The sequence below is a fragment of the Aquila chrysaetos genome, chromosome Z (assembly GCF_900496995.4).
Source record: "Aquila chrysaetos chrysaetos chromosome Z, bAquChr1.4, whole genome shotgun sequence".
NCBI lineage: Eukaryota > Metazoa > Chordata > Aves > Accipitriformes > Accipitridae > Aquila > Aquila chrysaetos.
The window spans coordinates 23,373,741-23,398,899 of record NC_044030.1 but is presented as its reverse complement, the minus strand read 5'-3'; the positions used below and the strand labels follow the sequence as shown (position 1 = coordinate 23,398,899).

General features: G+C 42.3%; 1 protein-coding gene across 2 annotated transcripts in view; it reads left to right on the top strand.

Moving 5' to 3' along the window:
- The window catches only part of DCP2 (decapping mRNA 2), a 33,481-nt gene that overhangs the window by 870 nt on the left and 7,452 nt on the right, over positions 1–25,159 (top strand). For both annotated transcript variants that reach the window (XM_030005854.2, XM_030005855.2), the window contains exons 2-9: positions 7,582–7,733; positions 9,981–10,108; positions 10,516–10,614; positions 13,975–14,127; positions 15,798–15,910; positions 16,015–16,122; positions 16,890–17,013; positions 24,224–24,331. In XM_030005854.2, the coding sequence (XP_029861714.1) occupies positions 7,582–7,733; positions 9,981–10,108; positions 10,516–10,614; positions 13,975–14,127; positions 15,798–15,910; positions 16,015–16,122; positions 16,890–17,013; positions 24,224–24,331 (985 nt within the window). The remainder of the gene's footprint in view (positions 1–7,581; positions 7,734–9,980; positions 10,109–10,515; positions 10,615–13,974; positions 14,128–15,797; positions 15,911–16,014; positions 16,123–16,889; positions 17,014–24,223; positions 24,332–25,159) is intronic.

Here is a 25,159-nt window from a genome sequence, read left to right as displayed (position 1 = left end):
GGCGGCGGGGCAGGAGCCGAGCGCGGAAGGGAGCGCAGGGAGCGTGGTCTGCGGGCTTTTCATACGGCGTTGAGCACCTCGTGCGGTTCGGCCGAGGAAGGTAGACCTGGGTCGGTGGCGTTCGCGCGGGTGAAAGCTGGAAGCGCGAGGTTGGTACGGCGGGCGTAGTGGCGAGTTGGTGTGGTGGCTTCCCGCTCGGAAGCCTGGCTTCGTTTAGGAGGGCTGGCAGGAAGTCCCTTCTGCTGATTTACCGCTGCTGGAAGAGAGTGTTCCTGTGAGGAAGAAACCAGGAAGAGCCAGAGGAATACCCTTCAGTCTAAAGCTGTCCTCTCCTGCTTGCCGGTCCTTTTCGGAGTAAACCGGTTAGCTTTTCATATCCTAAAGGCTACACGTTTAAATTTTCATAAAACATGGGTTTTGTTTTCTTGGAGAGGGGAGAGGCACACTTTCCCCATATGATCTCAACCTCTGATCATCTGTGGTGCAGCCCTTTGGACGTTTTAATTCACCTATCGTCCCCAGAATCTGATGCCCCAAGCTGGATGTGATATTTGACGTGAAATAATCCTTCTGTCTTACCACCTCAGAAGGACTCCTTCTGAAGTACTTATGTACAAGAGGGAAAGGTTGCTAGAGAGGAATTCCACTTACTGGAATTGCTGTGCTCAAATGAGTGAAAATGCGTAAACGTGCGAATACCACAGGAAGCTAGAACCTCTTTGCTCTGTAGTGTTTTGTCGTGTATCTAATGCAAGAGTCGGAGTTTGCAATACGCAAGTAAATTTTCCATTCCCTAAGTCTGGCCTCCAAAGCATGTTTGTGTTTCCATCGTGTCTTCTTTGGGCTCCCTACAGAGAGATGGGACTTGTCCTTTAGGTCCCTGCTGACAGAGGAAACAGGGCTTAAAACTTCTTCAGAAAATTCAGAGGGGAATCGCAATGCTTGCAAAACTGAAATAGCCTGTTAGTGTCACTCCTGTGGGGTGACTGATAGAAGGGCACATGAGTATTCGGATCTTACGTTGTTACAGGGTCAGTCCCACTGTCTTACTGTGTTCCTCTGAGCCACTGTCGTTGTCTACCTTTGAAATGGTGTTTTGTTTTATAAGTCTATGAATGTAGTTGTGTGGCTTTAATTTAAAAAAAAAAAAAAAAAGCCTTACAATGGTAGATCAGGGGGTTGTAGTTACCATCTGTCTTGCTCTTCATCTTTTCCTGATTCACCTTGTTGACTTTCATTAGTGCTAACAGATCAGCCCTGCTTCAAATACGTTGCCTTGCTTGGACATGGACAGAAGAACTGAAAGGAGCGGAGGAGTCAGGCTTTCCTGTGGGAAAGAGAAAGGACTCTGGTGTGCATTGGGGGAGTGACAGGGCCTGATAGGCCTTGGCTCAAGGGAGAAGATAAACTGTTAAATAAGTGGAAGACCAGTGGTGCTGTGCTGCAGGTGGTTGGCTATAAAGGGGTTATTAAAATACCTGTTGCTTCCCACATTCTTCAATCTACATATGGTATTAGTGGAAGTTTTGGTAGAAAGAGCCAAGCAATGTTTCATACTCAGTTTTTGAGAAGATTCAAAATATTTTCTAGCACAACCTATACTTTGTTTTTCTTTTTTTTTTAATACTGTCAGCAAATAAAACTTCAGTACTAAAATAATTATAATTTCAGTATAACAGGTTTGGAAAGTGACAGGACCCATACAAATTCTCTAGTATCATTTCGCATGAACTGTAGCAGTGTGAGCTGCAAATCTAAATAACTGTTAGTGAATTTTTAGGAGATGAGGAGCATTCACATCACTCTTACTAAGCTAAACAATTAAATCTACTTTCAAGTCAAGTTTGCCTAGTATGTATGACATTTTTATGTTCTTTTTTTGTGTGTGTGTGTGTATTTGAAAACCAAAACATAAGTTAAAGCTTATATGTCCACAAAACAGAACTATTGGTTTTATTTGTTTCTTGAGAGCGCTAGAATATCTCTCAGACTTCTATATTTCATCTTTGGACAGGAGTATTCTCCTTTGTCCTGAAGCCAAAGGCCTGGATTCTCTGCAGAAAACTCTTAGTTGTTAAGAATTTCTGTACGCAGGAGATGGGTTCATCAGTAATTCTCACTGTATCTGCCATTTTACCTGCTTGATACATTTTCTTATGACAGAAGGATCACTGTGAGCTGGTGCTAATTCTATCAACATAATGCATTGCTGAACTAAAATGTGTTTGGATTTTACTTTAAGCTGAACCACTTTAGATTCCTCACAGGGGCTCCTGTCTAGGCAGAGGCTCAGGGAGGTTCCACACAGAGCCTACTTCAAAGAGGCTCATTCTGGGTCCTCAGATCACCTGTAGCTGTTCCAACTAAGTCAGCCAATTAGTTTAAATAACAATTACACTGTTTGGGGCAACTACAGCTGCTTTAATGCCTGCAGGTAATTCTCATGGCTGTTGCTAGGTCCAAAGGCACACAAGGGTGCCTTAGCTGGTATCTTAATTTTCTATGTCTCGAGGGGAGGGTGTGGTGGTTCTTTTGTTTGTTTGCTTGTTTTTGTTGAGCCTGATGGGTTGAAAAACCATGAAGTACTACTGGGTAACCTTCACCATGTCAACTACTTTAGTTTTGCAATTGTGAGTTAAAGCTTCCAAGTTTACAGGTGCTGTGCAGGATGAGTGGATTTCTTTTTTGTAGTAATCAATTTTGATCTTAAGTTGACAAATACTGTTCGATTGTGTAGTTAATTGGCTTAAGACTCCAAATTTTTATTCTCTGCAACTCAGTTTTGAGATATGTGAACTTCTGGGAGGGTCTGGATTATGTTCTTAGGCTGGGTTTGTGGCTTGATGTTACTTCTGCAAAGTTTTGCTTGCAGTATTTGTATGATCATGTATTTTGCTGAGGGTTAAGTTCAGCTATTTAGTAGCAACTGCAGCATTCAGCATCAAATTAAGTTCTAATTGGATAAAGGAAACTTAGTGTACCTATTTCTTCTGTGGAAGGAAAAAAAAAACCAACAACAAACCCTGCAGGCTCAATATGTACTTGTAGATGTTCTCTCTGATACTAACCTTAGTGTTTTTCCATGCTGTGAGCAGTGGAATACATAATACTTTCATATAGGTTATAGCTAAGCTTAGATGTAGAATTTTTAATGCACGTTACTAAAAATTCTCTTGCATGTTGGCTTTATTAAGTCAAGTACATTGGGTGAATCTCAGGCCCTGGGCTTTGTTTGTCCTGTGGAGCTCAACAAAGTTACCTGCTGTAATGGGTACGTTCAGAGTCAAATGTTCATAGCTGACTTTACAGAATCTAATACTGAAATTATACAGCACTGAAACCTGTATTAGAGAATCAGAATAAGCTAGCTCTTTAAAAAACCAAAACAACAACAACAAAAACCCCAAACCCCCAACAACACAAAACCCAAACAAAACCTACAGCTTTTTCCAACAGTGTAAAATAATAAGTAGGCTTTTATATTCAGCTGTAGAGGTCTGTGTGAGAATTGAGTGTAAGTGATAATGGTGGTGGTGATTACTGTTATATTCTTTTATTGCAAAACCATTCTCCTAAGGATAACAAAAATAAGATTAAAAACACTAGTCTAATGCACTTTCATTTAATGTGGTTTTTTTTTTTTTTTCCCAAGTTGTCACAGTTTTTCCCTGCTGGTAAACTAAATTGAGAGACTTCTACACTTAGAATTTGTATTCAGAGAGTAAAATGTTTCTTGCCAGCATCTGAAAACAAGTTGAAAGCTAAAGCCAGGTACATAATGTCTTCAAAAATCTGTTGAGTTCCTAGGCTGTTTTAGAATCACACAATGCCAGGGTACAATTTATTCTAGTTCTGGCAAGTTATTGTTTGTTTAAGCTTCAGTAATAGGACTGCTCTGACCCATTCTGTTAAATAACAAGTCACAGGTATCCACGTCATTTTTTTGGACATGCTGTCTTGTGCTACTGAGTTGTTCTTTACTGAATAAATAAGTGGAGATACAGAGTCTTAAGGTGGGTTTTGGGGCTTCTTGGTGTTCTCTTTCTCCTATAAGAAAGTGCTGTTACCCCATCTTTTGACTTCAGGACTGTGGTGGGGTTAACCTTGGCCAGCAGGCAGAGCCCACCCAGCTACTCACTCCCCCTCTTCAAGAGGATGGGGGGAGAAAATAGGATGGAAAAGCTTGTGGCTCAGGATGAGACAGGAAGGTTGCTTACCAGTTACCATCATGGGCAAAACAGACCTGACTTGGGGAAAATCAATTTAGTTTCTTGCCAGTTAAAATAGATTTGGATAGAGAGAAACAAAGACAAAAAAATTTAAACACCACCTTCCCCTACATCCCTGTTTTTCCCAGGTTCAGCTTCACCCCTTCATTCCTGACTCTTCTACCTCCTCCACCCTGAGCAGTGCAGGGGGATGGGGAGTGGGGGTTGTGGTGAGTTCCTTCTGCTTCATCTCTGTCTCTCCTTCCGCTTCGTGCTTTGCCCCTGCTGCAGCGTGGGTCAGTCCTGTGGGCTGAATTTTCTTCGGGACATACCCATCTGCTCCCGCATGGGATCCTCCACAGGCTGCAGTGTGGATATTTGCTCTGCCGGGGAGCACCTCCTCCCCCTCCTTCTCTGACCTTGGTGTTTGCACTGCTGGTTCATGCTCTTTTTCTCTCTTCCTCTGCCAGTCTGGCATTTTTGTCCTTTCTTAAATGCACTTTCCTAGAGGTGCCACTGTCTTGGCTGCTGGCTTCAGCTGTACCCTGTAGTGGGTCTGTTGGAGCCAGCTGTGTCCAGCATGGGCAGCCGCAGCCTCTTCTCAACGGAGGCCATCCTGCAGCCCCCTGCTGCCAGTGCCTGGGCACCTGCACCTAGTACAACCTAGAGATGCGTGTTGTTAGCACTTCAGTCACTCTTAAGTAACTTAGGAGTTAACTTTTTGATTAATAAGTAGTGTTCTAATTGGCTTTGCTCTTGTTACTCTAAGCCTAACTCTGGCATGTTCTTATTCCTCTTTGGTATTACTTCTACTTATTGTATCTTCAGATTTACATGCAGCTGCAGTGCTGGGGCAAGAAACCATCATCAACTAGTTATAAAATAAAATGGACTTCTACTTTTTTTACCTTTAATCTACAGCAGCTTTATATGTAAGAGCTATCTATTTTCCACAGTAATAGAGCCTTCAAAAAGAAAGGAGCAGTTGGGGGGTTGGTATTGTGAATTGAAAATTGGCAAGTAGGAAAACGTTGTTGAAGTGAATAAGGTTATTTATGTAAGGGAGAGTGCTTCTTTAAAGGTATCTGGTCAAGGACCTTCTTCAGTGCAAAAACAGAATAGTAAGAAAAGGAGGAAGCCGTAAACAAAACGTACAGGGACACAAATCTGAGGGAGGCAGTGATGAGAACCAAACCTGGCCGCTGATTGATGAGGGTGTGTGGGAATGTTCATTCCAGCAAACTTATCTGAGCGGGGACCTGCTCCTGGGAAACTAAGGGAAAAAGGGGAACCAAAAATACACAGACCTAAGAAAACAAAAGTGGAGACAATGACAAGAAACAAACCAGCCAGGCACAGTAATTGATGGGCTATCAAGAAACCACAGGCACCACTTCCAGGAAGATCAGCCTGGCTTTTGCATCTGATAAGGCTGTAAACCAGGGGGGATCCCACACACTGGGCTGGGAGGGGTGCGGCAGGGCAAGGGGAGCAGCGAGGGACACAGTGAGGGTGGGCAGAAAGGGGTATAAGAGGGACTGGTTGTGTGTAAAACTGGACTGGTCTGTACTCTTGTCTGGCCGAGCCTTTCGCCGGATTGCCACAGTCTGTCCTGTCTTATTACGTCTTCTTATTAAATCTTTTCTTAATGTTTTTTCTGCATAATCTGACTCTCTACCCCACGTACATGTGTGCTGCAAGGATGAAGTGCCAGCTACTGATGAGCACCGTGTGTGTGGGTGGACAGGGCCGCAGCTACTGGAGTGAGAGGGGATGTCTTCATGCCACCTAGTCGTGTGGGTGGGGGTCTTGGCTTCCAGCCGGTGGGGAGTGTGTGTGGAAACGGTGAGTGTCCTGAAAACCAACTGCTGCGGGGGAACTGTGTGAGTGAGGGGCAGAGCGCCGGTGGCTGGAACAGGACCGTGGGTTGCAGCCCATGTGCCTGGTGCCAGCTGCTGGGCTGGTGTGGGGGGGCGAGTGTCTTATCTTCCTCAAACCTGTTGTGCATGTGTACTCACTGGCAAACTTCAGGCTGGGCCAGCCGGCGTGGCAGGGACCTGTGTGATGGGTATGAGGGCCTGGGGTCTGGGCAGGGGTGTTGGGTGGACAGAGGGAGCCGTGCTGGTACTTGAGGGAGCTGTGAATGTGTGTGTACCTGTGAACCTGGAGAGTGCCAAGTGTGTGCCTGCACTAGCGATCTTCTGCCTCTGCCAGCCGAAGAAGAGAAGGGGACTTGGCGCGCTCTGCTTGAGTTTTGTGTGAGTCCTCCATGTAGGTGCTGTTGAGGGCAGCACCTTGTCTGCGGCAGGCTGTGTGACCCCACTGTGTTAGTGTTCTGCGTGTGTGTCACTGGAATATATGCTGGGCTCTGCTACTGGTTGAACCTGCCAAAGGGAAAGCGGCAGCCATGTCTGTCCGCCTGAGCAGAGACCCCGGGGCTGGGGTCCAACAGCCAGGCCAGAGACAGTCCTTGCCAGAGTGGCTGGGAGAGGCAACCACTTCTGACATCCCTCAACAATTTATACTTTGTCAAATTTTAAGTAAAGATGTCTTAAGTATTTCTGGTTCTGGCAGTGATACTATGTGCTTTTAGAACTTAGCTCGTGGTACTCAGGAGCAGAATGTAAAAGATCTCTGTCAAATGGTTTAAGTTCAATGGGGTGGATGACCTTAAATTTCTAAAAAGAAAATTCTATTGTTCTTGATCTTACAAATAAATAAATAAGTAAAGCTTCTTCTGCTTAAGTAAAATATGCTATCACACAGTGCTGCTTACACTTACATACATCTCTGGGACTGTATATTTGTGTGCCAGTATCTGAGCTAAAGCATAAAGGAGACTTGAAAAATAAACCAATTGTCAATGTTCTATTTCAGACTGTGAAAATTAATGGGATCCTATTGAATTTTAAAATCTACATAAATTGATAGGTCACTGTGGTTTTAAGTGGAAATACACAGCTGTGTTTAATTTGTGTCCAGAAAAAAAGGTGTTGATACCTGTTACCAGAGTTTGCAGGTGTTCTTTGCTGGGCATGTAAAAATGCTTTCATTCTTGTAATGCAGCCATTCAGGTAGGATGTCCTTGCCCTCCCTGTTTTCACGACAGTTAATTTATTAGTTTATTGAATTGACTTTTGTGAAAGAACATCATGATCCATTCTCCTTCTTGACATTAAAGGTTGTATTTTACTTTGATGTGAAAACCTTTTTCTGTCCAGACCACCAGGAAGATCTGTGCTAATTTATCAGGATTGCTGATAATTGGTCTGTGCTAATTTATCAGGAATTCACTGTTGCAATGCATTTTTGTTGCTAGATTTAAATAAATTGATAGATTGGGCTAACCTTACTCTTAATTCTTTCCTGGCAGCCGATTTATTTTGCACATTCCAAGTGAAGAAAGAGACAATGCAATCAGAGTGTGTTTTCAGATTGAACTTGCCCATTGGTTTTACTTGGATTTCTACATGCAGAACACACCAGGATTACCTCAGTGTGGGATAAGAGACTTTGCTAAAGCTGATATCCTTTTTATTACTGTGATTGTTTTCTGTCTCGGTGGATAAAGTGCAAACTGAATATTGTTAATGAAATTTCATACTTGCAGCAGGAAAATGTCAGTTCATGTGTTGGTAATTAAAAGTTAGTATTGCTAGGTATGTGATTTTTATCTGTTCATTGCTTCCACAGTTTTGTGGCATCCACAAAAGAGATGTTTCTCACACTGCTAAAGAACTACAGAAAAAGGGTAGTTTCTGATTTTTGAGGATTTTTCGTCATGGTTGTGCTTTGTCAGACTAGGTGGGTTTCAAAGATGAGCTGTTGGAGCTTGTGCTCATTTTGGCTGGTATAGAGTTCATTTTCTTCATAGTAGCTGGTATGGGGCTATGTTTTGGATTTGTGCCGAGAACAGTGTTGATAACACAGGGCTGTTTTCGTTACTGCTGAGCAGTGCTCACACAGAGTCCAGGCCTTTTCTGCTTCTCACCCCACCCCACCAGCGAGCAGGCTGGGGGTGCACAAGAAGTTGGGAGGGGACACGGCCGGGACAGCTGACCCCAACTGACCACAGGGATTTTCCACACCATATGGCGTCATGCCCAGCAAATAAAGCTGGGGGAAGAAGAAGGAAGGGGAGGATGTTCAGAGTGATGGCGTTTGTCTTCCCAAGTAACTGTTACGCATGATGGAGCCCTGCTTTCCCGGAGATGGCTGAACACCTGCCTGCCGATGGGAAGTGCTGAATGAATTCCTTGTTTTGCCTTGCTTGCTTGTGTGTGTGGCTTTTGCTTTACCAACTAAACTGTCTTCATCTCAGCACTCGAGTTTTCTGACTTTTACCTTTCCAATTCTCTCCCCCCATTCCATTGGGCTTAGTTGCCAGCTGGGGTTAAACTACGGCATAGGTCTTCATGGTGTTTTGTGTCCTTAATTTAATCCCTTTCCAAGTAAATAGTGACATAAATGTTAATGTAGCTGAAGGTGGTATGTGTTCCCCCATGGCCTGTGGTATGTATTTGTTGGAAGTACTGAAAGTTGCTCTTAGAAACACTTCTGTTTGTAAGGGAGAGGATGCATTTTTACTGAATTCATATGGTTGGCCTCTGTTTTTTTTCATTGCTTACAAGGGCTGCTGGAATGTACACTATCTAGTCCTTGCTGGGGGAAAAACTTGTGACTTTCATCCAGCAAGTGTTTTAGTTGTAATCCTTTCCTCTATGTTCTTGTTGTGGGATTAGAGTATTGCTTCTAACTGTCATGATAATACTGGTTTCACTACACAACATACTTCTCTGTTAGTTGATAACAGATTAACTTGAAACGCTACAGCTTCTATTTTAACAATAAAGTGTAAGAATATGATAATTTTCTCTTGCTTGATATTATGCAGTTATATTTTATTTATTTTGGCTATGTTTTTAATTATAAATGTATTTTCAGGCCAACAGAATTCTTCTAGTAATTGTAGGCAGTGCAGGAAAAATACAATGCAATAGATGTTACTTGTTCATTACATCTGTCCCTCTCCAGCTCACATTTGCCAGAAAAATTAGGTCTGCTGCAATGTGGTATTTTTAAGTACTCTGCTAGGGAATATTTTTTATTGGTAGTGTAATTTTATATATAATACATAATATTAATACTTTTATTAAGGACTTGCATATTTGCTTTCAAAGTTTTAGAGTTATAAAGGTTGTTCATGTTTTCTCTGCATGGTGCGTTTTGGTAAAGCGTGTTAGAACTTAGATCTCTGTAATTTGATGTCATTAAAACTAACTGTTTTGCATAGTAAATACTTAAGTACAGATTCTGTACTATAGTCTAACAAATGATTGTGGGAAAAATTTATCTCCACTTCAAGCAGGAGATGAAACTGTATTTTTGTCTGTCTGTCTCACTTCAAAGTGAAAAAAATGTGTTTAAGAATAACATATATTCAAAATAACTGTTATGCGAATACTTTTTCTTTAGAATTAGGGGAGACCTTCCTTGAAACAAGCAGCCTTGCACTGTCTTTTTTTTTTTTTTTTTTTTTTTTTTTCCCAAATAGGCTTGTATCAGAATTACCAAATTATATGATGCTTTCTGACCTTTAGAGTTTGGTAATGGATTATTCATAATATTTTTTACTTCCAAGAGAATATGTCTTGAAAGCACTTAGGAGGAGGGAGTGTGGTTATTGTAAATGTTAAGTGGGTATCTTTTGTATGTCTGTGTGTGATTTGAAACTGGATGCTTAAGTTTATCTTCCTTAACATGCTGCTGTACTCTTCAGTCACTGTCCTTTTTTACTGCCTCAAGGTGAAGATGTACAAAAGGTTTTAGATGAGTGGAAAGAATACAAAATGGGAGTGCCAACCTATGGTGCAATTATTCTTGATGAGACACTTGAAAATGTAAGTATGGAAATAGTTGTGAAGGGCTAGAGGTAAGGATGGCATAATGCTGGCATAAGTAATCTGTTGTTGTTTACGTTTTTCATCTGGAGGAAAAAAAAAAAGTGCTTCAGATTCACAAAGACCTTGCAGTTACTTGACACTGTTGAGTATGTACAGAAATATAATATGGGAGACAGTACACAGACTTCCACTTGCTTTCCTACTCAGTTTTGGTTTTTTATTCTAAGTTGCATGATCCCATAAAAAATTTCGCAGTTCTTGCTGGAACACAGAAAACCTAATGGGTTCCTTCCTCCAGGCTAAAGTATCTTTTTGGAGAAGCAGGGGAAGGTGAAAGGAAGACATTAATAGAAATTGGTTACAATAGTGGGTGTTTGACAGTTGCATTCCCTTGTGTTTTGCAGGTTCTTTTGGTTCAGGGCTATTTAGCAAAGTCTGGTTGGGGATTTCCAAAAGGGAAAGTAAATAAAGAAGAGGCTCCTCATGACTGTGCTGCTAGAGAGGTAAGTTATATTTGATTCCTTTAAATTTAAGCTAAAGAAATTTTTGTGAGAGCTGGATATATGTATTAGATGAAAAGACATTTTGCTTTGGTATCTCTTTATTGAAATCATGTAAATAAATAGTCTATTCTTGCAGGAGTTGTCTGCTGTAGCTTTTAGTGCTTTGCTGAGTTCCAGAGTGATAATAAGGGTGTGATTATATAATTTAATGTTCAATGTTTTTAATTTTTTGCACTAACTTGCTAAGTTAAGTACTATTTTTAAAGTTCTCTGCTGAACTATCAATTTACTTCTAAGTATTATTTTTGGTTTGGGAAATCTTATGTATTTTATGGTTTTGGAATATTAATTTCAAGGGCCACTGTAACTGTAAAAAGGTAGAAGAATGGGAACTTAGCTTACGTACACTGGGCTATGTAAACAGGCTAAAGAGTTGAGTTGGAGGTTGTAGAATATTATGTAAAAATTATGAAGAGCTCTACTTTTGTATTTTTTAGTGATGCAGGAACAAGGAGCAGTGTATATAGCAAGGAAAATCTGAAAACTAAAATCTGTGGGATTTGTTGCTGATGGAGACCTAGATATATAGTGAAGCTACATATTAAAAATAGCCTGTAAAAGAATATTATTGGTATAAATTCAATGTTCATGTAACATAATAAATGCAGAATTTTTGAGAGGGAAAATTAAGATGAGTGAAAGTAGTAAGATGTGTTAGTTTTCTTTGCGGTTGGGCTGAATCAGTATCTGAGAAACCATGGATTTTTTTTTTTTAAATAAACCTATCAAAGATGCATGAATGAAAAATTCCATATTTCTGATTCTGTGATGGTGCTTTCCATACCACTCATATTTAATATGGACTTGGAATAGCAAAATAAGGTGCTAGATCTTGACATTGCACTATTATGTGATGGACACACATGAAATACACTTTCATATTAGCAGGTACTGATTTCTGAGTGTAGAACATTATTTATATAAGTGACTTGCCAAAGAGTGAAATGCCTGAGCTACAGATGCAGTGGGCTGTCAATGCAGAACTTAAGGGCTGGGAAGGATGAGCAGAGACTTAGTAAGGTTAACTTGATTATTCAATGCATGTCTCTTTCCCCCTACCCCATAAATAGCTTGTTCAGTTAGACATTTACTAGTAAGGTGCTTTTAGGGTTGGTCTAAAGAACTGACTGAAGGGAGAGGAGACCATAAAAATACGTGGACCACAACAGAGTGGACAGGACAAACTAGGCATTAACTGCTTCAGGAAGGAATGATGTGAAGTATTACTTCCTCTTTACTTCAGGTTATGCTAGCAAAAGCATTCAAGTGGGCACAGTTATACTGGGAAATACTTATCTCCTTTTATTTTTTAAATTTTTTTTATTTGGAGAATTGATTTAGATTACACTAGTGAACAAAACTGTTGCTATGATCTTTTCCATCAAGGTAAATTGTCATTGTGGGTAAACTGGCAAATTCTTCAATGCTTACATGTGGCTGGAATCAGGATGTCTGTAATATCTGTGCATAAATCTATGAATCTTTTAACTGCTTTTGCTGGAGTCAGCACAGGTCTAAAACCATAAACTGCATTTGTATAAGGTCTAATTGAAGAGGTCTTCACTGGGCAGTGCCTGTACGGTTCAGTAGTATTTTAGAAGCCGATGAGGGCAAAACCGGAATGGATGATTCTGTTGGTAAAAAGAGTTTCTACAATGTATTCACCTGAATCATCTGGAAAGATCATTTAGGAAGGGAAAACATTAGTGTTAGTAGTAAGAATAAGTATAGAAGAAAAACGTATCTTCTCTTAATTGAGACTGTGTGGTGGGGTTTTTTGTGGGGTTTTTCTTTTTGGTTGGTTGGGCAGGGGGGGTGGTTGGTTTTTCTCCTAAACTCTGCTATTCTTAATGTAGTTAGATGGGAGGATGGCTTGCTTTTTATTTTGATAGAAGAGGAGTTGTATGTGCTAATGTGAAGAATAACTGGTCAGTTACTTGCTTTGAATTAAAGACTTCTTTTTTTTCATATTTGTGCTTAATTTCCTCTGGGTTTTCAAAAATTTTGCTGATGCCAGTATATACATGGGTATTTTGCATAACATACTTTGAGTATTTCCTGCTATTACTATTTTATATGCAGTTATTTGATTCTGTTTTTCATTATATGTACCCACAGGAGATGGGGGTGTAGAGGAGGTTTTACTGAAGATCCTGTCCCTCTTTTTAATCCTAAATCTGGTCTTTAAAAAATTTAGCTAAGGACTTCTGCCTTTGGATTTTTGGCAGTGGGGCTTAATAGCCCTGGAGTTAATATCCAGTTCTATGAGTGATTAATTGTTCACATGCATGTTCCGCTCTCTGGGCAGAAATGTTTTGGACAGTGGGATCAATCCTGCATGTTTTCTGAGTACTTGTATTTCCTGTGGAGACTTTGAGGACTAGGAAGTTTCTAAAAATGAGTATTTACTTAGCAAGCTTAGAGGCATGATCTGATTTAAGCTATTAGGTGTGTTTGATGTGAATCTTTTTATATGATAAACCTTGTATATTTGAGAATGTTGTCACAAGTAAATATTTCAATGTAAGGCTTTGAGTAACCTGATCTAGTGAAAGGTGTCCCTGCTCATGGCAGAGGGGTTGGACTAGATGATCTTTGAAGGTCCCTTGCAACCCAAACCATTCTGTGGTTCTATGATCCTTCACGGCAAGACCATAAAATATGCAAAGAAAATGCTCTTTTAAAATATCATTGTCTTTTTAGTAATCTCCAGCAGGTATAACACTCCTGGTTTTTTCTTTAAAGTAGCTGACAATGCAGTTTTAAATTTCTTTGTCAGTGTGAATATGCAGTTTTAATTTTGTAATCAGAGTTTTGCTACCCTATTGCTGAGTTTTGTTACTAATGTAAAAATGATTATACGTATTGGGGGTAGAAGGTTCATGAAGTAGAAGGACTGTTAAAAGAGAAGAAAAAATGAGATGCAAGTAAACCTTGCTAGAATTTGAAGATGTCTTTGCTCCCCAAATAGTAGTTTTTGCTGTGAATAAGATTTCCATGCATCCAGCAGCATGGAGGAGCAGCTAGAGACTCCTCATCCATATTAAATTGCTACATGAAGGTGTAATAGAGTTGTTTCAACTTTTATTACAGGTCTGTCTTAGAGAAATATAAAGCACATAGGATCTTAGATACTTTTTCTATTATTGAGCATATATCTATGTGTAAAGGCTTGTCTTTCCCAGTAGTGGCCTGCTTTCATGGATAGATCTGAAAAACAGTCATTCCTTCCCTTGTGATGATAGGTTCTGAAAGGATAAATCTGAATACACACACTGATTTAATCTATATGCTTCTCAGGTGTTTGAAGAAACTGGGTTTGACATAAAAGAGTATATTTGCAAAGAAGAATACATTGAGCTGCATATTAATGATCAATTAGCACGGCTGTACATCATTCCAGGAGTTCCCAAGAACACAAAATTCAACCCCAAAACTAGAAGGGAAATTCGGGTATGTGTTGTTTGAATCCATAGGAACCTTGTTGTGGAGCTTGTTTTTTTTAAAGCTAATGGTCTGTAAAATAATGAAACTACCAAGGATGATGAATACCTCAAATACTAGGTACAAATGGCATCTCTGCACTGTAGGGTCTTGTCAACTTCTTGCAACTCTTCTGCAGACTGATTCTTGACCATCTGTCTGATGTCTCCATTCATCATGAAAACAACATTAGAGCATACTGTCAAACTATAATTCTCCCCTTCTTTTCTCTTAGGTGGTGTATGTGTTAAATCATTTCATGTTATTCCTAGTTGTAACCGCCTATATAACTATATATTCTTCTGAAGATGTAATTATTAATTGGTGATATACAAAAGCCTAGATATCAGAAGGGGAAACTAAGGATTGTGTTCTCTCTTTCCTGGCTGATACCATCCAGACTTAGAGAATAGTGTATTTTGAGGAGGAGGTTGGGAACGGGACACAATGGGAACTGTTTTGGATGGTTTGTGTACCATTAGGCTTTTAAAAGGTATTGTGAAAGGGAGAAGCAAAGACTCAGGTAGTAGACTGTTGGAAACTTTGTTCCTGATATCCATAATCTTTGAAGTTTAAATATGTATCTTGTATTGCAATTCAGTTTGAAACAGCTATCCCCATATTTTTCATGTAGATGGTGCTACTGGACAGGGCATCTGGTTTTCTAAATAGGAAAAGGTACTTCGAGTTGACTAGACAGGAGTCTCTTAATTTCTTGCATGAGAGACCTGTTTTTCAAAATATTAAGTAAAAGATTATGAACTTTGAGGGTTTTTTAAAATGTACAGTAAATACCGCCCTTTGTTTAATGGTGACCATCTGCATGGGGGTGATGAAGAGTTCTTACAATGACAGATTTCTGTGTCCCTGCTGAAACACAGTCTTCATCTGATCTAATACAACTAGGCATGCTGTTTCTGTGTTCCCTGTAGAACTATACTGAAAACCTGTTCAGTTTGTAACTTCTTTCCATAATATGCATCTTATCTGGACTTGGGGCTTTGGGGCTAGGTTCTGCAATAGAAAAGCTCATGTGGATTCTTCTATGTGTGTATGTTCAGAATTCCTGATTTTGTTCCTCATTCTGCAAAGTATACAGCTTTAACAATTAAAACTATAATATATAAATTATAACACATGTTCTATCCTTTACCCTTGGGTTGTTTTATAACAAAAACTGAAAGCTGCTCTGCAAACTAAATCCACTTCTTTCTGATAATTTTTGAACTAGTATTGGTGGTCTAGTTTTGATGGCATATTAAATAAAAATAGCAAGAATAGAGTCACTCTGAAAGTTAGTTAAAGCCTCTACCTTTATTTATGGCACTCAGTGTGCAGTGCCTTAATTTGGTTTTTGAAACCCTTATTCACAATTTAGTTGCTGGATAATACCTTTCATATTTTAGGTGCCGTATCTTGCAATGAGTATGTTCTGTGCCATCTCTTACTCTGCAGCTGCAGTCAGAAGAATGACCCCATTGTTAATTAACCTTTTGTGAAAAACCCTGTTGTGGTCTGTTAATTAAAGTCTTCCATTGTAATTCTTTTAATTGAGGGAAATAATTGTGGTTGAAACACATCTGTAACATTCTGTAAGGCTACAGTAGTGCGTGTTTTGATTTTATTTCTTGTTTTTCTAGAATATTGAGTGGTTTTCCATCAACAAATTACCTTGCCACAGAAATGACATGACCCCGAAGTCTAAGCTGGGTTTGGCACCTAACAAATTTTTTATGGCAATTCCCTTCATCAGGTATGTCTGAGATGAGGCAAATGCTAGGCCAGTGCCTTTCAGACATGTTTAATTCCTTTAGATTTGTTTTAGTAAGTAGATCTTGTTGCACTTCTTGCTCGCAGGCCATTGAGGGAATGGATTTCCCGAAAGAGTGGAGATTCCTCAGATAGCGACAATGGATTTTCATCTGCATTGAACACACCCTCTAAGCCCAACTGGGAAAAAGCTAGGTAAGAAGCAGGTCAGTTTAACACCTCTATATCCTTTCTATAAAACATTGGTCATACAAAGCTGTTTGTCCTTTCTCTTGCTCTGAGTATTTGTGTTCCAGTAATAGAATGGGTTAATAAAAAAATAAAGTTGTGTCCATATCTCATAGGACTGTAAATAGGATGAGAAGTTAATTAGTGTCATGATACGCTTTTTTTGGTAAATTCTGACATGTCAGAACTGAGATAATTTCTTGAGTCCTGTCTATGGGAATCCAAAAAACAGAAGCTAAAACAAGTAGGTAACTTTCAATGCTTCAAGTTCAATGCTTTTGGCACTTCCATAGAGGAAAAACAGGACTCTCTAAAGTAGGACTGTAAGGTACTATCAGAAGTAGATAGCTAGATAAAACCTGTGGGGGTTAATAGGGGAACAAGTGCTGCTGGCTTTTGATTCAGCTGAGCTAAAAGCGGTAGAGCAAACTTTAAAACCTGTAGTCCCAAAGAGAAGAACATGCTCCAGTAATTCGAGTCAGGTCAGCACCAACACTGAGAACAACAGGACAAATGCTAATGTGGACCTAGCTTGTGGTCTATGCAGAGCATAGGTTTCCTACCAGCAGGCAAAACAAAGCTGGTGAATGCAGTAAGCATTATTAATTTCCACACTAGGTTACTTAAGCTTGTCTTCCAGGTTTTTCTCAAAAAGCAGAAAATTCTTTCGTATTTCTCTTCTGCTATCAATAGGTTTGAAGTTGTGTTGTAAAACGTTTGTTTTCCTGTACTAGATCCAAACTTCGCTGTAGTCATCACGTGTTTACAGATGGCTTTTCAGGAGAGCAGTGGGTGAAGCCAAAACAGCCACAGAAGCCATATAATCATCCTGAGATGTCTGAAGTTTTGAAAATAAAGGTATGTTGTTTCTTAGGCAAACATATGCATCTAAGCTATTGTCATGGTTTCAGCCCAGCCGGTAACAAAGGACCACGCAGCCACTCGCTCACTCCTCCCACCCCCCTCTGGTGGGATAGGGAGGAGATGGAGGAGGGAAGAGTTAAAAAAACCTGGAACCTCGAGGGTTGAGATAAGGGCAGTTTACTGGGACAACACAAAAAAAAGGTTACAACAACAACAACAGTACTAATGAAAGAGTATACAAAAAGAGTGATGCACAGTGCAACTGCTCACCACCCGGGACCCGACACTCCGCCACTTCCCCCACCGAAAGTCAAGAGCACCCCCCCGGCCTGCTCCCCATTTATATACTGGGCATGATGTCACATGGTATGGAATAGCTCCTTGGCTAGTTCAGGTCAGCTGCCCCAGTTATGGCCCCCCGCCCCCACCTCCCAGGTTCCTGTAAAAAATTAACTCTATCCCAGCTGAACCCAGGATATTATCCACCCCTTATTCTATACCATCTACATCATGCCCAGATCTTACATTTTCCAATCAACCACTACCACTTTCCTTGTCTTATATATATATCTATGTATATGGATGCCCCCCCCACACCCCCCCCGCCCCCCCCCCCCCCCCAATAGTATTCCCTTAGTCAATGGGCTATCCCTCCAATGTGTCCATCAATTTTATTTAGTCCATGACTTTGGGGCTCCATCTGTTGTAACACTTCTTCAGGATAAGAGAGATGGTGTGTGGTGCTGGGTTGTTGTATGCTGCCTCTGGAACTTGTGGTTGGTACATTTGGTGCAACCCACACCCTTGGTCTGCAGGTCAAAGATGTTGATCTTGAGGAAATTGCTGGGTGCCAGTTCAAGTTCTATCACTGTTGTACTTGGCTCAGTTTCAAAAGTCCATCCTTCAGTCATTTGGGTAATTCTTACAGTAATACCCTTGATATGGCATATAGACACTATAGATACAATGACATACATTGGCAGGTTATTTAGCAGCTAAATATCACACAGCCTAGTTCACTGGCTATTCTCTCCCAAAATCAAATCTCCCTGAGGTACACATCAAACTTCCCCATCCTTCTGCATCACCCACCAGGTGTACCCAGGTCCCTGAGCAAAAACAACCCCTTGGATGGGTTTGTCTCTGCGTGAGGGAGGACTAACCCAGACTGTCTTTCCTAACATACTCCTCATGTGCACTACAGGAACTTTATCCCCTTCTACAGTATGTGGAAGTCTTGGTTGGGCGGGGCCCGCCCGATTGGTGGATCCTCTAGTATTAACTAACCAGGTGACTTTTGTTAAATCTGTATCCCAATGTTTGAAAGTTCCACCCCCCATTGCTCTCAATGTAGTTTTCAGCAGTCCATTGTATCGTTCGATTTTTCCAGAGGCTGGTGCGTGATAAGGGATGTGATATACCCACTCAGTGCCATGTTCTTTGGCCCAGGTGTCTATGAGGTTGTTTCGGAAGTGAGTCCCGTTGTCCGACTCGATTCTTTCTGGGGTGCCGTGTTGCCATAAAACTTTCTCTTCAAGGCCCAGGATAGTGTTCTGGGCAGTGGCGTGGGACACAGGATATGTTTCCAGCCATCCAGTGGTTGCTTCCACCATTGTAAGCACATGGCACTTGCCTTGGCGGGTTCGTGGGAGTGTGATATAGTCAATCTGCCAGGCCTCCCACTGTTTATATTTCAGCCATCGCCCTTCGTACGACAGGGGTTTCAGCCGCTTGGCTTGCTTAATTGCAGCACGTGTTTCACATTCATGGATAACCTGTGCGATAGTGTCCATGGTTAAGTCCACCCCTCGATCACGAGCCCATCTATATGTTGCATCTCTTCCCTGATGGCCCGAGGTATCATGGGCCCACTCAGCCATAAATAGCTCACCCCTACGTTGCCAGTCCAGGTCCACCTGAGACACTTCAATCTTGGCGGCCTGATCTGCCTGCTGGTTGTTTTGATGTTCTTCAGTGGCCCGACTCTTGGGTACATGAGCATCTACGTGGCGTACTTTTACCACTAGCTTCTCTATCCGAACAGCAATATCTTGCCACAGTGCGGCAGCCCAGATGGGTTTACCTCTGCGCTGCCAGTTGCTCTTCTTCCATTGCTGTAGCCACCCCCATAGGGCATTTGCCAGCATCCATGAGTCAGTATAGAGAGAGAGCACTGGCCACTTCTCTCTTTCAGCAATGTCTAACGCTAGCTGGATGGCTTTCACCTCTGCAAACTGACTCGATTCACCTTCTCCTTCAGCAGTTTCTGCGACTAGTCGTGTAGGACTCCATGCAGCAGCCTTCCACCTCCAGTGTTTTCCCACAATGCGACAGGACCCATCAGTGAACAGAGCATATTGCCTCTCATTTTCTGGCAGTTTATTATACAGCGGGGCCTCTTCAGCCCATGTCACCTCCTCCTCTGACGACATTCCAAAATCTTTGCCTTCTGGCCAGTCCATGATCACTTCCACAATTCCTGGGCGACTGGGGTTTCCTATGCGACCCCGTTGTGTGATCAGTGCGGCCCACTTACTCCATGTGGCATCAGTTGCATGATGTGTAGAGGAGACTTTCCTTTTGAACATCCAGCCTAGCACTGGCAGTCGGGGTGCTAAGAGGAGCTGTGTTTCAGTACCAACCACTTCTGAGGTGGCTCAAACTCCTTCATATGCTGCCAATATCTCTTTTTCAGTTGGGGTATAGCGAGCCTCAGATCCTCTGTATCCCCGACTCCAAAACCCCAGGGGTCGGCCTCGGGTCTCCCCAGGTGCTTTCTGCCAGAGGCTCCAGGTAGGGCCATTCTCCCCAGCTGCAGTGTAGAGCACATTTTTAACATCTTGTCCTGCCCGGACTGGCCCAAGAGCTACTGCATGAACAATCTCCCGCTTAATTTGTTCAAAGGCTTGTAGTTGCTCAGACCCCCATTTAAAATCGTTCTTCTTCCAGGTAACTTGGTGGAGAGGACTTACAATTTGACTGTAATTTGGAATATGCATTCTCCAAAAGCCCACAACACCTAAGAAAGCTTGTGTTTCCTTTTTATTAGTCGGTGGGGACATAGCTGCTATTTTGTTGATCACATCCATAGGGATCTGACAATGCCCGTCTTGCCATTTTACTCCTAAGAACTGGATCTCCTGTGCAGGTCCGTTGACCTTACTTTCTTTTATGGCAAAACCAGCCTTCAAAAGGATTTGGATTAGTTTCTTCCCTTCCTCAAAAACTTCTTCTGCCGTGTTGCCCCATACGATGATGTCATCAATGTATTGCAGGTGCTCTGGAGCTTCACCTTTTGCCAGTGCAGCCTGGATCAGTCCATGGCAAATAGTGGGGCTGTGTTTCCACCCGTGGGGCAGTTGATTCCAGGTGTACTGGACGCCCCTCCAAGTAAAGGCAAACTGTGGCCTGCACTCTGCTGCCAAAGGAATGGAGAAAAATGCATTAGCAGTGTCAATTGTGGCATACCACTTAGCTGCCTTTGATTCCAGTTCATATTGAAGCTCTAACATATCTGGCACAGCAGCGGTCAGCGGTGGCGTGACTTCATTCAGCCCACAATAATCTACTGTTAGTCTCCACTCCCCATTAGACTTCCGCATGGGCCATATGGGACTATTAAAGGGTGAGTGAGTCTTGCTGATCACTCCTTGGCTCTCCAATTGGCAAATCAGCTTATGGATGGGGATCAGGGAGTCTCGGTTGGTGCGATATTGCCGCTGGTGCACCGTCGTGGTAGCAGTTGGCACCTGTTGTTCTTCAGCCTTCAGCAACCCCACAACCGAAGGGTCTTGAGAGAGACCAGGCAGGGTAGACAGCTGTTCAATCTCCTCCGTCTCCAAGGCAGCTATACCAAAGGCCCCGCGGTACCCTTTTGGGTCCTTGAAATACCCCCTCCTGAGATAATCTATACCAAGGATGCACGGGGCCTCTGGGCCAGTTGCAATGGGGTGTTTATGCCAGTCATTCCCGGTTAGACTCATTTCAGCTTCCAATACGGTTAGCTCTTGGGATCCCCCTGTCACACCAGAGATACAGATGGGTTCTGCCCCTTTATAACTTGATGGCATTAGGGTGCATTGTGCACCAGTGTCTACTAGAGCCTTATATTCCTGTGGGTCTGATGTGCCAGGCCATCGAATCCACACTGTCCAGTAGACTCGGTTGTCCCTCTCCTCCACCTGGCTGGAGGCAGGGCCCCTCTAATCCTGGTTAGAGTATCCGTTACTCACTTTTCGCACACATGAATCTGAAGTGCCTTCAAGAGGATCAGAAATGAGATCAGCCCATCTACTGCATCTGGGGGACTGCTTACGGGAAACTGGAGCAGCAGTTTTCCAAGAAGGATCCTCTTTTCTGGTTGCTTTTTCTTGCAACTCCCATACCCGTGCATCCAGGACTGAGGTAGGTTTTCCATCCCACTTCCTCATGTCCTCTCCATGGTCACGCAGGTAAAACCACAGGTTAGCCCGTCGTGTGTACTTTCTCTCTCCTCTCTCTTGGGCAGAGGAATGCTTACTCCCAATAGCTGCGATGCGGGCCTGTACAGGTGGGGAGGAGGACATATCCACTTTGAATTGCTGGAACTCTCGGGACAATTCCTCTACAGCCTAGACACAGGCCCGTAGGGAGGAAGAGAGACTTCCTTCGTATTGCCGGAGTTGGACAGCCAATTCATCCACCGTTTGTCCATAGCCTTCTTTCCAGGACATTGCTGCCAATGAGTTGGCATAGGTTCGTGGTGCACTTTGTAGAAACTTCCACCACATCGGCTGTGTACATTGGACTTCATCTGGGTCTGTGGGTGACTGCACATTTTCTGGATCATTATAAATCACCTCCAGCACGGCTAATTCCCTCAGGTACTGGATACCTCTCTCCATGGTGGTCCACTTGCCTTGGTGACATGTAACTTCATCCTTGAAGGGGTATCTTTCCTTTACACCTAACAGAAGTCGCTTCCAGAGGCTGAGGACTTGTGTTTTTCTCCCAGTCACCTTGTCGATGCCCCCTTCCCTAGACAGAGATCCCACCTGCTTGGCTTCCTTACCCTCTAATTCCACGCTACTAGCCCCATTATCCCAGCATCGGAGCAGCCAGGTAACAATGTGCTCACCTGGGTGGTGGCTAAAATCTTTTCGCATGTCACGCAACTCACTCAGGGATAGAGATCGGGTAATTATTTCAGGTTCTGCCTCTTCCTCCTGTTCTCGTGATGACCCTGGTTCATCTTCATCTGTCACTAAGCGAACTGATTTCTTTGTGTGTTTCTTTTTCTGTACAGGGGCGACTGATACTGGCACAGGTTGGTTCTCTGGTTTAGCTGCAGTATCTGTCACCGGGTTGGGGTAGCCACGGTGCCTGTTGCCAGGGTTGGGGTAGCCATGGTGCCTGTTGCCCTGTTTTCCATCTTTTCTGAGGGTGCTGCCTAGTATCAAGCAGTGTTTGGTAGATACTGGCCAGGGCCCAGCACAGTGCAGCGAGTTGTATGTCTTTGGAATAGCCACAGCATTTTTCTTTCAAATATTCTACCACTTCATGAGGGTTCTGTAGTTGTTCGGGAGTGAACTTCCAAGCCACTGGAGGTGAGAAGTTCTCTAGATACCTGCCCATATCCTCCCACATGCTGTGCCTCCCATGAATATCCAGCTTTGGGGCAGATCTCTGGGTGGTACTCTTAAAGAGCCTTTTTGTAGCCCTAAACAAGACCTGAAACATATTCAGGAGGCATAGCACTAACAGCACACTGGCTTGCGCATCCCAAGGATATTCAAAATTCTCAAAAGCTGTTGTAATTAGTCAGAAGGAGAGAAAGGAAGTGAACGGACAGGGGGGAAGTATCCCCCCCTAACTTCCCCATGGATTGGGTGTAATTACCAATAAAATCCGATAGAAGGTGCCCGAAGTATGGAAATGATATCACTGCCTCATACAGATACCAGCCTAACCTCATGACCAGTGATGTAATCATTTCACAAGTCGACATTGCCCAGTACAGCAAAATGATAATGCCAATCACTCTCCCAGAGGTGAGAAACGTAACTACAGGCAATACTTAGAGCATATAAGAACTTACAAAACGCCACCATGTAAACAAATGAACCAACATTGTGACTAACATCTATTTATCTAATATAAGAAATGCGTATGACAAATTTGTTTCAACACACTCTGGCCAGATCTGTCGTTATCTCAACCCTTCCTTGCCCCACGTTGGGCGCCAAAAAGGACTGTCGTGGTTTCAGCCCAGCCGGTAACAAAGGACCACGCAGCTGCTGGCTCACTCCTCCCGCCCCCCTCCGGTGGGATAGGGAGGAGAAAGAGGAGGGAAGAGTTGAAAAAAAACCTGGAACCTTGAGGGTTGAGATAAGGGCAGTTTCCTGGGACAACACAAAAAAAAGGTTACAACAACAACAACGGTACTAATGAAAGAGTATACAAAAAAGAGTGATGCACAGTGCAACTGCTCACCACCCGGGACCCGACACTCCACCACTTCCCCCACCGAAAGTCAAGAGCACCCCCCGGCCCGCTCTCCATTTATATACTGGGCATGATGTCACATGGTATGGAATAGCCCCTTGGCTAGTTCAGGTCAGCTGCTCCGGTTATGCCCCCCCCCCGCCACCTCCCAGGTTCCTGTAAAAAATGAACTCTATCCCAGCTGAACCCAGGACAGCTATTTAACATACGTCTTTGTTCATAAGCGTTCCCCTCTGGAATGAAAATATTGGATTTTATCACCACAGCATGCAAAAACAAAAATGTGGGGAAAAAAAAATCTTGGGGATTTTCAGATTTATCTGGCATTAGAGGTGGTGGGTATCAGGTGGTAGTTGTGTTGTTTCAGGTATAGATAGTAATTACTACTCACCATTTTGGTGTCCTCCGTGTACCATTTTGAAATATTTTGGGTACCATTAATATATATGCATCAGTGTATGGGAACTCACTGAACTGAATTTATTTTGTGATACAGTGTCTGTGATGGCGCAAGAGAGACTGAGTAACAACTGATGACTCTTTGTAACTTGAGAATATGTTTGGTTAATTTCAGTGTGCTTCAGTTTGTCTACAGAAGATACTGTTCACATGTTTTGAGGTTATTTGGAGGTTACTTTAATAAGTAGGAAGTGCCAGTGCAATGATGTTCAATGCTGCCATTTCAATTCTTGTCTTTACTACATTTTGGACTTTATGGCAGGGTCAGACCTTGAGGAGCAATGGCAGAAAGCAGTATCAAGACACTTTTAGCCAAAAGAAGCGAACAAATGGAGTCCACAATCAACCAGTTAAGCAAAACTATACCTTGGTAAGAAACATGCAGTGATTAACAGGTTCCAGTAATGCTTAACAAATGTCCAGGCCAATGTCCTGCTGAAACAAAAGTAGAGTGCATATCTAACAAAAGTATATTTGATCAGAATATTTGGTATGTATTTGTAGAAATATGACATTTCTTACCTTGTATGCATATACATCTATAGACAAGCATACTAAACTTCAAAGTTTGCATTTTGGAAGGAAATCTTATTTTAGCAGTTGAAAATGTCAGCTGTTTCAGTAGACAATCCTGGAGCTTTCCACGTACCTGTCAGGTAATAGCCTACTGTAGTGTGTCATAATAATAATAAGTCAGTGTAGTATATGTCTTATTCATGTATGATATATTATTGTAAGCATGGAGTTCTGTTACGCAGCAATTAGATACAAAGTGGTAATGCATACGCTTATTATTTCCCTTCTCTCTAGTGAAAATACTGAGATGCAGACTTGACTTGAACACCAGAATCTCATATGGTTTTTTAATCATACAGCAGAACTGCAGCAGTCTGTAAATTCCAGTATGATATTCTTGGTTTGTTACCTTTTCCTTGCAGTAACTGATTGTCTTTGTCCCCACCGTTCTGCTGGCTGGGAGAAAGCTCACTGAGATACCTCTCTTTTTAATATAATGTCTTTTTGATTCCTCACCTCCCCACCTCCCCCATTCTTTACAGCTCTCCAATTCTACTTTATTGGCTCTTGTGCAGCAGTGACCCCAGTTCTCCATGCAGCTCAGCTGGCTTGTCCAGGCTTCAGTTTTTCTCGTTTACTGCCTCTAAGCTAGATGTTTCCCATTCTGGCTTGTGGTTATTAC